Genomic DNA, 15620 nt, shown 5'->3' with positions numbered 1-15620 from the left:
AAAAAACTGAATTTCAGCCTCCTGTTCAGTCATGGCCATGTGACTAAGTTCTAGCCAATAAGATATGAGCATAACTTTCAGGTAAGATTTCAGTAATGGATGCTTAAAGCACGCTCGGGTCCCTTTGTATCCTTATTCTATTCCTCATTTTTCAATGTGGATGTTATGGCTGGCACAACAGAAGCTACCCAGGACCCTGAGATGACCTTGAGGATGGAAACCACTTGTTAGCATGGCAGAACAGAAAGGGAAGATGCCAGATATCTGATGATAGTAGACAGCCTATCATCAGACTTCTTTCATGTGCCAAGAAATGAACTTCAATCTCGGGGTGCCTGGGTGGGTCTGGGGGTCAGCTGAAGCCTCTGCCTTCAGCTCAGGTCATGATCCCAGAGTCCTGGGATTGAGCCCCACATCAGGCTCTCTGCTCAGCAGGGAGGCGGCTTCCCTCTCTCTCTCTCTCTGCCTGCCTCTCTGCCTTCTTGTGATATCTGTCTGTTAAATAAATAAATAAAATCTTAAAAAAAAAAAAGATGTAAACTTCAGCCTTGTATAAACCACTGCTATTTTGGGGTTTTCTATTATGTGCAATTAAACCTTTTTTTAAATGACATATAGAGGTACATTTTTTAACATATTAATAAATACTAATGAGCATTCTAAATACTAATGAGCATTCTTGCAACAAGTCTCTTGAAATCAATAAGTAGCATTAAAAGATAAATGAAACACTTCCATTAATTAAACAAATGCTCAAATATAACATTCACATAGCATCTTCCAAAGAAAGTAGCAAAGGCAATCTCCCTTCTTCAAATGTCAGAAATTGATTCAATAAGAAATCAACTCGGTATCTAAAAAGTTCAAATATAGCCGTTCTCTATGTCTATAACTATACAGAGAAGATTATCTATTTTTTTTCAGGCAAACATGTCCTTTACTCTCTATAGTCCCGTAAGTATTACTAAAAATGTCTCGTTATATTCAAGCTTTTCTTAAAAAAAAAAAAAATCACTTTTCCTCTGCTAATTGAGCAGATCTTTGGCATCTCTAAAATTGGTATCTCTGCTTCTAATTCACGTCCCACATTCTGTTATCACAAGAATCTTTTCAAAACACTAGTCTATCATGTCCCCAAGTCTGTGCTGCCTCCCCTTCACTTTATGCATGCGTTCCATCACCTTTGTGGGTCTGCAGTGCCCCCTCATTTGGTTCCTGTACTTACTCAAATTTATTTCTCAGTATTTCCCAAACTATAAGTTTCCCTTTGCCTCCTGCACTCTCATTATAAATCAAGAACCAGTGAGAAGCCAAGAGGAGCCAGAGGTAGGAGCAAGATTAAGCCAGTGGGCATTGGGATTCTGCTGATCTTGACTGTCATGGTAGATACATGGGCCTATACATTTGTCACACTCACCACCTTGTACATTTAAATGGCTGCATTTGATTTTATATAAGTGAATTTTCTGTAAAGTTGCTGGGGAGAAAAGTTAAGTAGGAGTCAGTAATCTTGTCAACTGAAAACCAAGGGGCTACGCAGGCAGCAGATTGAAGCAGCCTCAGTTAGAGGGTACCTGGCTTCTGAGAGCATGAGAGCCAGAGGGAGACGGAACAGCATGGATGCTGGAGGAGGAAAGAGGTTCCAATGTAGCAGGCTGAGGTCAGTTTTCAGAGTAAAACCAAATGGGGGGAAAAAAGAAAAGACAAGACAGTACAGGCAGGGAAGGGGAGCCCACATTCGAAGTCTGTCATACGCAAGCCCACCTATACAAAAGGTCCGAGCGTCTGCTCTCCTACTTACCCCTAGTTCACTGTGCTCCTACCTCCAGTGTCTCCAGCCCCACAAACCTTGAATCTACAGAGAGCTTACCTTCTTTGTATCTTTTCTTCATAGTGTTCCCCCATTTTTTCTTCAGGGGATTACTAAACTGTAATCCTGGATTGGCTCACTTTCTCCGTTTAGTGGATTTCCTCAGAGTTCAATGTTGGCAAGAAATTAGAGTAATAAATAATTCCTCTTTCCAGCAGATGTTGTTTCTGGTTTTTCGGATCAGAGGGAAAAAAAAACCCACTGTGATTTTCCAATAAATCTGCTAAACACTGCAATGAATTATGAACTTGCGCAGAGGCTATATCATCCAAGAGGGCAAAATGCAAGTGGCAAATATTTCATATTTGAAAGTTATGGCTTATTTCAATCCATCAGGAAACTTTTTTTTTAGGCTTGGCATTCTTTCTCAATTAAAAGTCATGGAATTATAAAATTATATTGGTAATGATAATTATTCATCTCATTTACTGTTATACTCAAATTTTAATGATAATTCTGAGATTTTCATCTCTTTCAGTACATTTTTCCACAGTACTGCCATCTTTCCTTCCTGAAACAGTATCTAGTTAACATGGCAAGAAAAAAAAGTGAGATTTCCTTGGATGTTTCTTTTGGTTTCCAATATTGGCTTTCTGGGCAACATCAAAGAAATGAATTATAATAAAATTTATTTTCTTCACTGGCTATCTTTTCCATATAACAAACATTATACTTTTTTCAAGATAAAAGCCATAGCATCCAGTAGAAACACAATTTTTGTACATCTTTAGATCTATGACAAAAACACATATAAACAAACTTAAAGAGTTCTAAATATAATGTGAAAGCCCAGAAATACTTTGTAGTACAATCACTATATGCAGGTGGGGACTATCTTTCCTTAGACTGTGCTATATAGTTCTGATTTTATATTTATTTACATCATTATTTGATCAATGTCATGAGTTCTGGAAGGGCCTGGAACCTATTTGTTTTAACTCAATCTCCAATACCCAGCTCAGTGTCTAGAACCTGGTGGGCACTCAATAAGTTGTATTGCATGCATGGAGAAAAGGTATCTCAAGTTATATAGAACAACCATACCAAGGGGCAAGAGGAAACTTTTGGAAGTGATAGACGCATGTTCATTATCTTAAATGAGGTGATGGCTTCACAGGGGATACCTATGCCCAAACTTCTCATATTTAAATTTGAGTAGATGAAGTTTATTGTATGTCAATTATATCTCAATAAATCTGCTTTTTAAAATCTCAAAATCCATGACAATACCATGATAAATGTACTACCTATAAAGTTCACAGAGTATATTACAATAATATTTTACAGAGGATCAGTACTACTAAAATGTTGTTGGTTAATTTTGGTGGGGGGGGGATTGTACTTCTGATTAGGTACTAATTTACAATTCCTGGCTATGATAGGAAAGAATCGTTTAAAGTAAAAATCTTACCATTTAATTAGTCTCTTATGAGTTTGAACTAATAGGTATGAATTTTAGATCTCAACCCTAAGACTGTTTTCCCTTAACTGTTCATTTACTTTCTGAGTAAAATATTCAGTAACATTTTTCCTAAAAGATTGTCTGTGAACTGAATGCTATTTTAAATAGCCTAGACGATAGTTTTTAAATTTTCTATTAAAAGTCCTTTCATATGGGGTGCCTGGGTGTCTCAGTGGGTTAAACCTCTGCTTCTCAGGTCATGATCTCAGGGTCCTGGGATCGAGCCCCACATCGGGCTCTCTGCTCAGCAGGAAGCCTACTCCCCGCCCCCCCCCACCTGCCTCTCTCTGTCAACTAAATAAATAAAATCTTTAAAAAAATTTTTTTTAAAGATTTTATTTATTTATTTTACAGAGAAAGAGAGAGAGAGAGAGAGAGAGATCACAAGTAGGCAGAGAGGCATGCAGAGAGAGAGGAGGAAGCAGGCTCCCTGCCGAGCAGAGAGCCCCATGCGGGGCTCGATCCCAGGACCCTGAGACCACGACCCGAGCCGAAGGCAGAGGCTCAACCCAATGAGCCACCCAGGCACCCCTAAAAAAATTTTTTTTAAAGTCCTTTCATATAATACAAATCCACATTTTAAAATTCTAGTTTCATTTAAACAAGAGTAGAGTATTTTCAATTACTGTGAAGAAAATATCATTATACTTTTTTTTATTGGAGATTCCAAGTATATGAAGATGATAATAATGTTTAAAAACATTATAATTTTGAATTAAAACCTTGCTAAGGTGTTGGAACAGAAAATGATGATACAGCCATGAGAAATGAATCATAGGCATGAGAGAAAGTATTGATTTTATCATTGAGTAAGAGTAAGTGCCTGAATTATTCAATGACAACAGATTTAGAGCTTTTAGTTGAAATTGGTTTGTTTTAAAAATTTCATCACTTAATTTTGACAAAAGTCAATATGGTATTCATAAGATTTTTCTAATCTCAAGTACTTCGTGACAAATATGCTCTAAATTATTTCATGTAAATAATTCTAACAAAGTAATATATTCAAGTATACATGTTGATAAAGGACATATTTCGTTATCATTTCAAATAGAATGCTACCTATTCTGCTACTGATGTCCACTGTCCAATCTTAGGGAACCAGATCATTCGCAGTACACACAATTTTCAATTCATTCTTTCATTCTACAAATATGTATCGATACTGTGCCATATGACAGACACTAATTGGAATTGAGACAAATGTAGCAAGACCTATTTCTCATAAACATGTAAACAAGCAAATAAGAAAACTTCAGATAGAGATAAGTGCTAGGAGAAGGACGGAATAAGACAAGGTGGTGCGGGCCAGCACTCTGGGAAACAGAGCAATCTAAGTTGGGGTTGGGTATGGGATAATCCGAGCCCAGTGACCAAATGAGGGGGCAGAAGATGAATCTGGGAGGAAGGCAAGGAGAAAAATCATGAAGAGTATGAGTTTCATTTCCAGTGCTATAGGAAGCCACTGAAGAGTCTTGAGAAATACTATAAACCAATTTGTGTTTGAAAATAATAACTATGGCACCTAGAATTTGAATGGGTGGCAAAAATAAAAGCAGACAGATCCGTGAGGAGGTTATTATAGGTGAGAGATCATGGTATACAAGAGTGGCAAAGATGAAGGGAAGTGGATAGAATTAAGATATACTTTGGAAACAGAGCCTAAAGAATTTTCTGGTTTATTGGAGGGATATGCATGTAAGGGATGGTGACAGAAAGAGAGCAATTAAGATAGGAAGACTTGGGAAATATGCCTTACAAATCTAATAATATAATATTTTAACCCTACCCTATCTGCTGAATCAGTGTAATACCAACTATGCACCAAAGGTAATAAGCATCTTTTGTTACAATAACCAGGTAGCTTTGCAATTTAATAGAATGTTATGTCATATTTTAACCTCAATTTTCAACTAAAATTGTAATTATCGATAATTTAACATTAATGATTCCAGTTATTTTGTGCATCTGCAGAAGAATTTAGAGTATAGTGGCCAGCACTATTCAGCATCTGTAATTTATGGCAGTGTAGAAATGGGTTTTCCACACCTCAGTCCTAACTGGATGCCGGGTTCTCAGGCATGAGAACACCTTCAGGCCACAAGTTCACAAAGCATTTTTGGCTGTATTATAAATCAGCAAATCAGCATTCGTCTCTCACCTATATGACTATGAGTTCCTCCCAAAGGAGACCAAAGTCTTAATCCTTGGTGGCCCCAAACAACAACCAACTCAGGCAACATCAGGTAAGTGAAAACCCACCAAGGTAGGAATATCCTCTAACATCTCTTTTTGAATTTCTGGACTTGGTAATTTTTTGGCTGACAATGGCAAAGACATATTTTTAACATCTTTATTTAGCTCTAATTCACATAGCATATAAGTTACCCATTCAAAGCGTACAGATTTCCACAGAGAAGCTTTGTCATAGTCAAACTGATCTCTCAGGTTTTTTGATCATTGTTTCCCTTAAACATCCACTAAATAATCACTGTTGAGTATTTACTATACACTAAGCATTCCTACCTGAAACAATGTCTCTGTTTCATTTCTACAGCCTTAACCCTGACTTTAAGACCCAGTTCAATCATGTTGATCACCTCAGCTCTTGGACTCTCTCCTTTTCTCAATGTCTGTGGGCTACTGGACATTAAGTATCAGCCTTTGTTACATTACATTGCTAGTTACATTTGTTACATTGCTCTCACATGTGATTTAGGTGTCTTTGTCACCTAGCACTCTGGCTTGGCACCTCACACATTTTATGCATTTAATGTATATCTTGTGGAGGTTGATAAAACCTGGTCCTTGGAGAAGATGTCCTTGAATAACCCTCTTCCTTCTAAATCTACCAGTAGTGTAGTTATAGGACCTGAAAGCTTTGAAATGATCTTGCTGACATCTGAATTGTACTACAGATTCTGTGACAAGGTCATGGTGCTGGAACCAGAGTCCCATGCCAGGGACTGGCACACTGCACTTTGCTCACCAACCGAAGATGAAATTATCTGAGATGGCTTTGAAATCAAGCCGATGTAGATTAGTGCAATATTCTTTGTCAATCAGGTTTCTGACCTCATAAAAATGTGTGTGATTTCTAGCAATCAGGAATGAGTGGTTTTTTCCAGAAATGAGTTTGTTGGGATACTCTTACCATTATAGATATAGTGATAAAATAATCTGGGAGTCAACACACAGCAAGATACAGTCTATATCATGCAATGATCGTCTCTGTATGAAAGGCAGTTGTCATTTCCTGTACAAGTGGCCTATGTTGTCATTTTCACTGATGGGTTGGTAATGGGACACACAAACACAGAGAAACATATAAACTGGATTGCTGTCTGGAAAACAGAGGTAATCTCTGGAACTCCCTTCAGTTAATTATTATCTGTAAATAAGCAGAACTAAGCTTCATTTGAGGGTTTGTTAGGAATTACAAAGGTGACTGTTCATAAATCGAATACTGGCATGCTGCTCTGCACTGGTTTTGAATAAAAACTGGCACGGGCTATGTATAAAATTACACCTAAAATGTTAGTCATAAAAGCTCAGCATTATCTCTAGTTTCTATTCACTAACTTTTAAAGATGTTTTTCTGTTGTTGTTGTTGTTGTTGTTGTTTACTGTCTCCGTGTTGTACTTACCCTTTTAATTTTGTTCCAGTCTCATATTTATCAAGTTAGAGGATGCCTGCTTTATACAGGAAGTCCTGGACCTGGAAGAAATAAAAATGGCCAGTGACAATTGTCCTAAGAAGACTGCACGCTCATTTCTTGTTTGTTTGTTTGTTTGTTTGTTTGTTTTTATAAGAACATAACGAGCAAATCATGACCATCACTAGAACACAGTTATCTTGAGCCTGGCTCTACCCTTGCTGTTGTTCTACGAATCCTGGAAATATTTCTTTGTTCTAATCCCAGCCTCTGACTCAGAGCCAAGTGGAGTGGGCTCTTCATAAATATGCATTGATCGCCTGGCGAGAGTATTCCTGTAAGGCCCGGCCCTGATTAGCAAATGTTACCTGCAGGAGGCAAAGGAAATACCACAAATGAAGATAAGATGCTACTAGTAGATTTCACTTTTTCTTGAGGTTTGGGAATAATCACTTATCTCTGTGGTCAAACTTCCTCAGATCTCTCCTTGCAGGATCTGAAAGCAGCTCACGTGAAAGGCCTCCATGTAAGGTCTCTCTTCCGCTGGGAGCTGGACCAAGAGCACAAGATGAGGGAAGAAGCAATTTGCTTCTAACTTAATTTATTCCTTCTTACCATTTCAGCAGCTCACCAGAATCTACATAAAACCTCACATCCTAACTCGATAAGATCAGCAAATGTATATATACCTCTACCATAGTGGTCTCCATACTTGTTAGCATAGACCTCGGTATAAAAAATAAGAGGTAATGAAGTTGTGACGATCTCTAGGATACGAAGGAAATTAAAATCTAGTCTATATTTATGGTTTTAAAATTAGGACATTTCCTAATATATTTCAGGTAAAACCACTGCACCCAACTTCCTGCAGGTTTGAGTAAAAGCAAAAACCCGAAACAAACCAAACCAAAAGTGATTTTTGAACCACCTGGCCCAATAGTTGAATTTATTGCAATTCCCGAGCTTTGTCGGGCTACGGAGCACGCACTGGCGGGACGCACCGGCCCACTCGCAGGGGTTCCAGACGCACCCAGGCACCAGCGGCAGGAGGAGCAGTAGCTCCGGGGTGAGCCCGGCCTCAGAGCCTGTTGCTCGTGGGCCAGACGAGGGAGCAAGTGCAGCTCAGGCGGCGGGAGCTGGTGGCCGCCCGGAGAGGCTAGAATTCCACCCAGGCGGCAAACTCGCGCTTCCCTTCCATTGCCGGGCTGGAACTTAACCCTTGGCGTCCCAACCCCTCTCGCCCCTACCCGCCGACTCAGACCCAACACAGCTTTCCAGACCGCGGGCAACTCCATTGTTATTACAAGCCAGAGGGTAGCGGGAGGGGACACGGAGAGATGCACGCCCCGAAGCACCCCTTCCCCTCTGGTCAAGATTTAGGAGAGTCATAGTGGTGTTGACGAAGGACAGGCCGAGCCGCAGCCGCGAGGCGAAGCGAGGGCGCCCAGCCGGGAAGAGGAGGCTGGGAGCTGCCCACCCTGCCCCCTCAGGAATGGTACGGCCCGGAGCGGGGCGGGGAGGAGGAGGTTCTCCCGGGTCTCTCCCCGCCCCTCTCCCGACTCCGCCGCCGCGCTGCCGCGGGAGCGAGTAAGCGCGCGCCCCGGCGACCCCTCCCCCGGCGCCGGCACCCCAGCTCCTCCCCTCGCCGAGCCGCCCCCTCCGCGGCTGCTGGGAAGCTCGCCTAGCTCTGCGGTCGCCGCCACCTTCGAAGCCTCTTCCTCCTGCCCCGGCGCGCGGGGGCCGTCCAGCGGCGGCGCTGCCCTGGGTGGGCGACGGGGCCCGCGCGGCGGCTGAGCACTCGGCGCGGCGCAGCCTGGTCTCCAGCCTGCGCGGCGCGGTGACAGGTGCAGAGTCCCGGCTGAGGCTCCACCTGCAGCGGTCGCCGCGATGCCCACCATGCGGAGGACAGTGTCGGAAATCCGCTCCCGCGCGGAGGGTGAGTGGCCGCCGCAGCGCGGGGCTGTGCGCGCAGCGCGCACGGGGGTGACCCGGGGCCAGCTTGGGGTCGGGCCGTGTGTGTATTAGGGAAAAGATGTGCGGTCCCACCTCTTCCCCTAGGTAAGTCTGGCGGTCGCGCCTGGTCCGCGGCGGACCCTTCTCTCTGCGTCGCCTCCAGTGCACTGGCAGACCCCTTTCCTGCTCTAGATCCCCGGAATTAATGTCCTCGACCGGAGCCCCGAAGCTTGCTTTACACCGCAGCGTGACCATTCGGTTCCTGTCACCGAGCGCTCTCGTCCTGCCCACCGCCCTTCCCACTGGCGCACAAGCCTCCGGGTCTCCGCTCGCCTCCTTCACCCTAGTGAACAGATCCCCAGCCCGCCTCCCCCGCCTCCAGCACCCACCTCTTTGCAGTCCCCACACCAGGGCTCCCGGAGGAGCGGAGTATCTTTCCCAGATGCAGGAGCCTTTGATCCACAGCCCCTTGCCTCTTAGAGCGTGAGAAGCCTTAATTGGGGCTGGGTGCTCAGCGGGTTCTGTGCATTACAGTCTCTGCAATTCTCCCTGCAGTGGAGTCTCACCCAGCTTCCATCGGAGATTTCGGTTTTGTTTCTGGTTTTTTTTTTTTTTTTTCCCCTTTTACCTGAGATCCTCACTTTGGCCAGCTGAGCTGACTTTTTAGCAAGGTGGAAGCTGTCTCCTTTGCTCCACCCAGGGCCAGCTGTTGAATGGCTACACCTGTCAGCGCTGAGCAACAGATGTCCAAGGGTATAGTAAGTAAGCTTTGGGGGGGCCGAGGCACCCTCTTCGGCTTCTCTGAGGAGCCCTCAGCATTCTTGCTGGCAAGTGATGGTCACTCGGAAATTATTTCTTGATGTTGCTTATGGCAAAGCCAAGAGTGTATATATCTAGATATTTGTTTTCTTGTTTTGCTGTCCCACAAACCAGCACTTGAATCCTGCAGAGTGGAATAACATGTTTTCGAGAAAGAACCTATCTTGCCATCATCCCTGGTCTGCGGCCTCCCCCCCACCCCATCCTTTAATGTGAGGCAGGTGGGAAAGTGGTTTTAGTAAAAAGGTACAGCAATTAGGAGAATAGAACTCCCGGGCTTGTGACAGGCCATTTTATTGTTTTTCCTCCTTAGAGTCTTGATGTAAAAATACGGGGGCATTGAGTTCTAATATCTATGGTTTACTGATTACAGCGACTAAATGAAACTGCTGTGAGTAGGTGTCTCCACAAGTCACAACTGACCTGTGGCCTACACAGGAATTTAGTACATATTTCTTCTTTGTACTGTAATGAAAAAAGTATATAAGACATTACAGTTTCAGGTAAAAGGTGAATAAATGATAGTGTTATTTTTGAAATGTACACAGTAAACAACTCATTCTTTTTTGTTTTGTAACTCTGAGTGAAATGGATAGACTATTCCTAATCACTACCTGAGTAAGCCATACGGGTGATGAAAATATAGTAGTAATATTTGGGATTGTTTTTTCACAGAGCAGTCATGGATGAATCCTATATTGTGAGAAATGAGGACGAGAGAAAACACCAGAAAACAATGCAAAACCTGTGACATAGGAGAGGACTTTTTTAGTATTAAAAGGCTACAGTATTGTGTTTGATTGTCCCGTGTATTTTTCAAAACATTTTCCTGAAAGCCTGCCTTATGGAATCTTCCCACACCCCTGCAGGTAAGGGAAGGTGGTCTCATCTAATAGTTGAAGGAACTGTGGGCCCAGGTGGGTGAGGTACTTGCCCAAGGTCAAGTAGCTAGTTCAGTGACACGTTTTGGATGTAGTGCTCTGGGAAAATAAGGACTGTTTTTATTTAATCTTTGTATTCTCTGTGCATCCAGCACAGTGTCAGGGCCATAGTAGAGCTTGGTGAATGACCCTTGCCTCCCATATTGGTTGATTTCAGTTTATTATGTGCTCAGTATTTTGCTCAGGACTACGGTGAAGACAACATAAATAATGACTTTGTGAGCTGCAGATGTGGCTCACTGCCCACCCTGCCCACACTTTTCTTTCTTAAGGAATATTCTGCTTGGATAGCTCCTGCTGCCTGCAGGGCCTTGTTCTGAACTGCAACCCCTTTGGCTCGGCTGATGAGGGAGTAGGATGGGCTCGACTCAGGGGCAGACACTCCATAGAGGCACAGACACTTGTAACCTTGTGGTTTGGCTCAGAAAGCTTCTCTGTGGTGATCCTCTGTCTTGTGCAAAGAGTTAAGCTTAGAGTGGGAGGGGAAAATTGAAGCAGAAAGGGGCATAGGTGAATAGGGTAGTAGAGAAGAGAGGAGCCGGCTCTAATGGGTCACGTGATTGCTGACATGAGGAAACAGGAACTATGGTGAAGAGAGAATGCACTGGATGGAGAGAATGGTGCAGAGAGACTGAGAAGAGGTAGACCGACCTTGGAAACCCCCCCCACCCTGAGTTGGCTAGTCCCTGTTCCCAAGTACTGTCAGAATTAGCTCTTTTTTCCCTTGAAGTGACTTGAATAGGTTTCTGTTCCCTGCAGCCAAATTGGCCAGATGTGTGGCTGTCCTGTGTGCAAGTTATTTACATCCAAATGGGGTCTAAAGAACTTACATGAAATAAGGAATAAATAATCTAGGAGAGGATATTATTAATAGAACATTGTGTTTGCTATGGATGACATAGTTCCCATTGGAGGTCAGGACTTAGAGCATGAGGCCTGCTCAGGAACACTTTACTGAGAAATAATTTGGGATGAGTGCTTCCCAAACTTTAAGGTGCATAGGACTTATCTGGGGATCTTGTTAGGTATAGATTCTAAATCAATAGTTCTGGGGCTCAGATAATGCTAGATGGCTCTGGTCTTCAGGTGTGAGTAGCACACAATATCCAAAGGATATTGTCTTTTGTTTTTTTCTTTTCTTCTTCTTCTTCTTTTTTTTTTTTTTTTTAGTAGTTGGGAGAGTACTGAAGGTAGAGAGTAACCAATTGAAAAAAAAATAGTAAATGTTAAACATGGCTTATTTGAGAGATCTTAAGGAAATTGGCCAGGAGCAGAGGGAAACTTGGAAGGAATAGAATATAAATTTGGATAGGTAGATTCCTGCTAGATTATAGGCCATTTCAAATGCCAAGATGAGTCATTTGGATATAGAATCAAGTATTTGAAGATCTTAGAGTTTCTAATCCATTTCTCATTCAAGCATGATGCCAGTGCATAGTATATAACAGGCCCAGTTAGGAGCCAAATCATCATAGGGGAATGACATCCACAAAGAAGTATCTTAGAAAGATACATTCTGGAAGCCTGTTGGATGTTTTGGACAGAATGGTATCGTAACTCTGTCATTAAGGAGAAAAAAAAAAGAAAAAAGAAAAAGTCTAGTAATGACAAAGGGCAGGAGTAGTTTTGGAGTGGAGCAGTGAAGATGGGAAGGGAGGAATCACAGATTATTTCTAAGTAAAACAAACTCAGGTGAGCAGTATCCCTTGAGCTCCTATAAGTACTATTCCTAGTACTTGGGATGCATCAGTGAATAGAATAGAAAAAGCCCAGCTCTGGAGGTCCTTACATTTTAGTGAGGCAAGAGACCAAACACAATACATTAACAAATACAGGATTCATTATGCAGTACGTACTATGGGAAATATCACAAGAAGGTAGTGTGTTAAGGTTGGTGGATGGATTCCAACTTCAAATAGATTGGTTAGGTTGGCCTTCACTGAAAAAAGACGTGGAGGAAATGGAAGAGTTAGCCTTGTGAAGATCTAGGGAAAGAGTGTTCCAGGCAGAGGAAACAGTCACAGCAGAGATCCCCAAGGCAAGAGAGTCAGGAGGGTTAAAGGAAGAGTGTAGGGGAGATTAGTAGGAAAAGAAGTTACAAAGGTCATACCATAGGACATAGCAATATAGGACAGGAGACAAATGGATAAAATGAAAGGAGGTTCTCAAGGGGTAATTTTAAATTTTAATGTTTGTAAGATTTCAGGTATCTCATTAAAACTGTCATTTCCTGAGTTACTCATAAAGATTTCCTTCATTTAGGACTAGGAATCTACATTCTTAATGAAACTGTTAGGATGTTCTGGTATAGATGAAACACATTTTGAGGAACTCTGCTTTAGTCTTAAAACTGATTGGGAAAAATCTATGAAAAGATAAGGAAATTGAGAAGGAGGGTCAATACAATAAGACGTAGGAATTGTGGGATATCCAAAAGGACGTGTTTTGATGATACTTAAACTTGGAGGTTCGATGTGGGCAAAATCAAAGGGCAATCTTTAGTTCAGAAGTAATAGTTGAAACTCTGATAGTAGATATATTTTCCAGAAAGCAAAACAGGATAAAGCAGAAAGCTAAGAATTCTGAATTTCTTCATTTTTACCCTGGCTGAACCAAATGGATTTCTCAGTACAACATTAGGAGTGCTAAAAAGAGAGACTGAAATTACAGTGGATTACACACAGTTTTTTCACCCTAGTATGGAGGTAGGCAGTATAGGTCAATACTCATTCATGCTCAATTCATGAAGTCAGAAGGGACATTGTCTCTGTGCCTTTGCTTCAACATCTTCCATGAAGTCATAAGATGGTTGCTGGACTTCCAGTTATCATGGAAAAGCTCCAGATAGGGAAAGATAACACACACACACACACACACACACAAAAACAAAAAACAAAACCAAAAACAAACCTAGAAAGATGAAAGACCAAAGGATTTTCCTGGAAGTACCACACAAAGACTCATCCTAATTTTACTTTGGCTTCCATCTGCAAGGGAAGCTGGGAAATGGAATTTTCTAGCTGGGCACATTACTCAATGTTTTATTAGGGAAAAAGAAAGAATGGCTGTTGGATGGGCAGCTAACAGACACCATCGCCATCAGGTATTCAGATTGTTAAAGGCTCTTGCTTGCAATAAAGGAATGTTCTAGAACTTATAATTTACAAAATAGTAAGCATTAAATAGTTCAAAACTAAGGAAATGTACACATACATGTCCCAAAGTTTACATTTTCTTCTGCTGAATATTATAATGCTGAAATATAAGACCTTCATTTGATTGTGTAAAATATGTGCTAAATAATAAATTTAGTTGTTTCAGGTATTACTTTTCTAAACCAGTCTGTATAGATGACAACTTTAAAATGTTTGTAATTTTACAGAGTGTTATATTTTATTTACTTACAAGATAACAAGAGGAACATTCAGGTAGTTTCTGTAAGAACTGTTAAAGGGAAATTGCGGGGAGGTAGTTTCATTTTTCCAGGTAAAAGATGACCAAGATTATTTGTTCCTTTAACAAGCATGTTTTATTCACCGGCTGTGTGCCAGCTAATTTTGGTGACGGGACAGAAAGGTGTGAATGAAGGAGATCCCCAAGGAAATCTGGAGATGGGTTAAGGATTTATAACTGACATGGCATTGTGAGAGAGAGGGTTTATGAACATAGTGATACGTTGTGTAGTTAATATTTGAGAATCCCCAATACATGTCATTTCACTTAGTGTAATTCTGGAGATAAGAAGTGTGGCAGAACCAAACTGTTTTAGGATTTTCTAATCTATAGACTATCATTCACGTTTTCACTATATTATTTCAAAACCAGTGAGAATTGAATCATGAGCCTACTTTACAACCACAGAAGTTTGCATGATCAGAGTATACTTCAGAAGTCAGTGAAATGTTTGTTGTTTGGGTTTCTAGTCACAGAGTTTCATTAGAATGTAAATATTATGAAGGCAACAGTTTCATTCTTCATTAGTAACTGGAGCCCACATCTTTCAAAGTTATTATTCTGTGGATTGTAAACTCCCTAAACTAAATACAGGGATTTTTGTCTGTTTGATACATGGCCCCCACTGAGAACATTGCCTGCAATGTAGTAGAAGCTCAGATACTATTGAATGAATAAATGAATCTTGTGATCTAAGAGGTAATACGATCTAGAGATGCCTCACAGTCACACCTACAAGACACCCTCCTGGAACCTGAACACCACAATGGGAGCAATTTACAAAAACAAAAAACAGTGTGAACAGTGATCTGTTTACTGCTGTCCTCCACACTCACAGCTTTGCCGGACATAGTGGCCCTCCATGTTTGTCTGTCAGAAAAATGGCTAACTCTGAACTTTGTTCTCTTGATTGCAGAAGTGTAACATTCTCATTGGAAAAAAACGCATATTGCAAAAGGTGTCAAAAAGACAATAACAATCACCCCAAACTATGCCATCCAAATGGATGTTAACATTTTAGCATATATCCTTTCCAACTATTTTCTAGGAGATGAGAAATAAGTTTATTAAGTGACATGAGTTCATACTCTATAGAATTTTAAATGTTTTTTTTTTCCACTTAGCATTTCATGGACATCCTTCTATCCGATACAGATTTTTGTAAACTGCATGAAGGATGGAATTTTTGCTGCCACTGTTTATAGCTTCTGCCTAGAGTCGAGCCTGGAACTTAGTAGGGGCTCAATACAGTTTGTTGAATACATAGATCATTAATATTATGAAAGCTCATATTTTTATGTTAGTATATAATTTTAAGGAATCTTATGTGACATTTATGGCATGTAAATTATTTCAAAGTTTTAAAAAATGATTCTTGGATAAGCATTTTTAGAGCTATCTGTATACTTTTCTGATTATTTCTTTGTAAAAGGCCCCTAGAAAAGGGATTTCTGGATCAAAAGTAT

The 15620-nt window shown here is 41.2% G+C and overlaps 2 protein-coding genes across 12 annotated transcripts in view; one reads left to right on the top strand and one right to left on the bottom strand.

Moving 5' to 3' along the window:
- The window catches only part of GRXCR1 (glutaredoxin and cysteine rich domain containing 1), a 317659-nt gene extending 309259 nt beyond the window's left edge, over positions 1-8400 (bottom strand). For all 9 annotated transcript variants that reach the window (XR_009400915.1, XR_009400916.1, XR_009400914.1 and 6 more), the window contains exons 1-3: positions 7917-8400; positions 6980-7050; positions 1871-2037 (exon numbers count right to left, since the gene is read on the bottom strand). The gene's annotated coding sequence lies outside the window, so the exon portion shown is untranslated. The remainder of the gene's footprint in view (positions 1-1870; positions 2038-6979; positions 7051-7916) is intronic.
- A 156-nt stretch (positions 8401-8556) lies between these two features.
- Positions 8557-15620, top strand: part of ATP8A1 (ATPase phospholipid transporting 8A1) — a 234470-nt gene continuing 227406 nt past the window's right edge. For all 3 annotated transcript variants that reach the window (XM_059383312.1, XM_059383321.1, XM_059383304.1), the window contains exon 1: positions 8557-8924. In XM_059383312.1, coding sequence (XP_059239295.1) covers positions 8876-8924 — 49 coding nt within the window. In that variant the 5' untranslated portion in view covers positions 8557-8875. The remainder of the gene's footprint in view (positions 8925-15620) is intronic.

This window comes from Mustela nigripes, chromosome 1 (assembly GCF_022355385.1).
Source record: "Mustela nigripes isolate SB6536 chromosome 1, MUSNIG.SB6536, whole genome shotgun sequence".
In the NCBI taxonomy this organism is placed as follows: Eukaryota; Metazoa; Chordata; class Mammalia; order Carnivora; family Mustelidae; genus Mustela; species Mustela nigripes.
The sequence above is the reverse complement of the archived record's forward strand: the minus strand, read 5'-3'. Positions and strand labels throughout refer to the sequence as shown.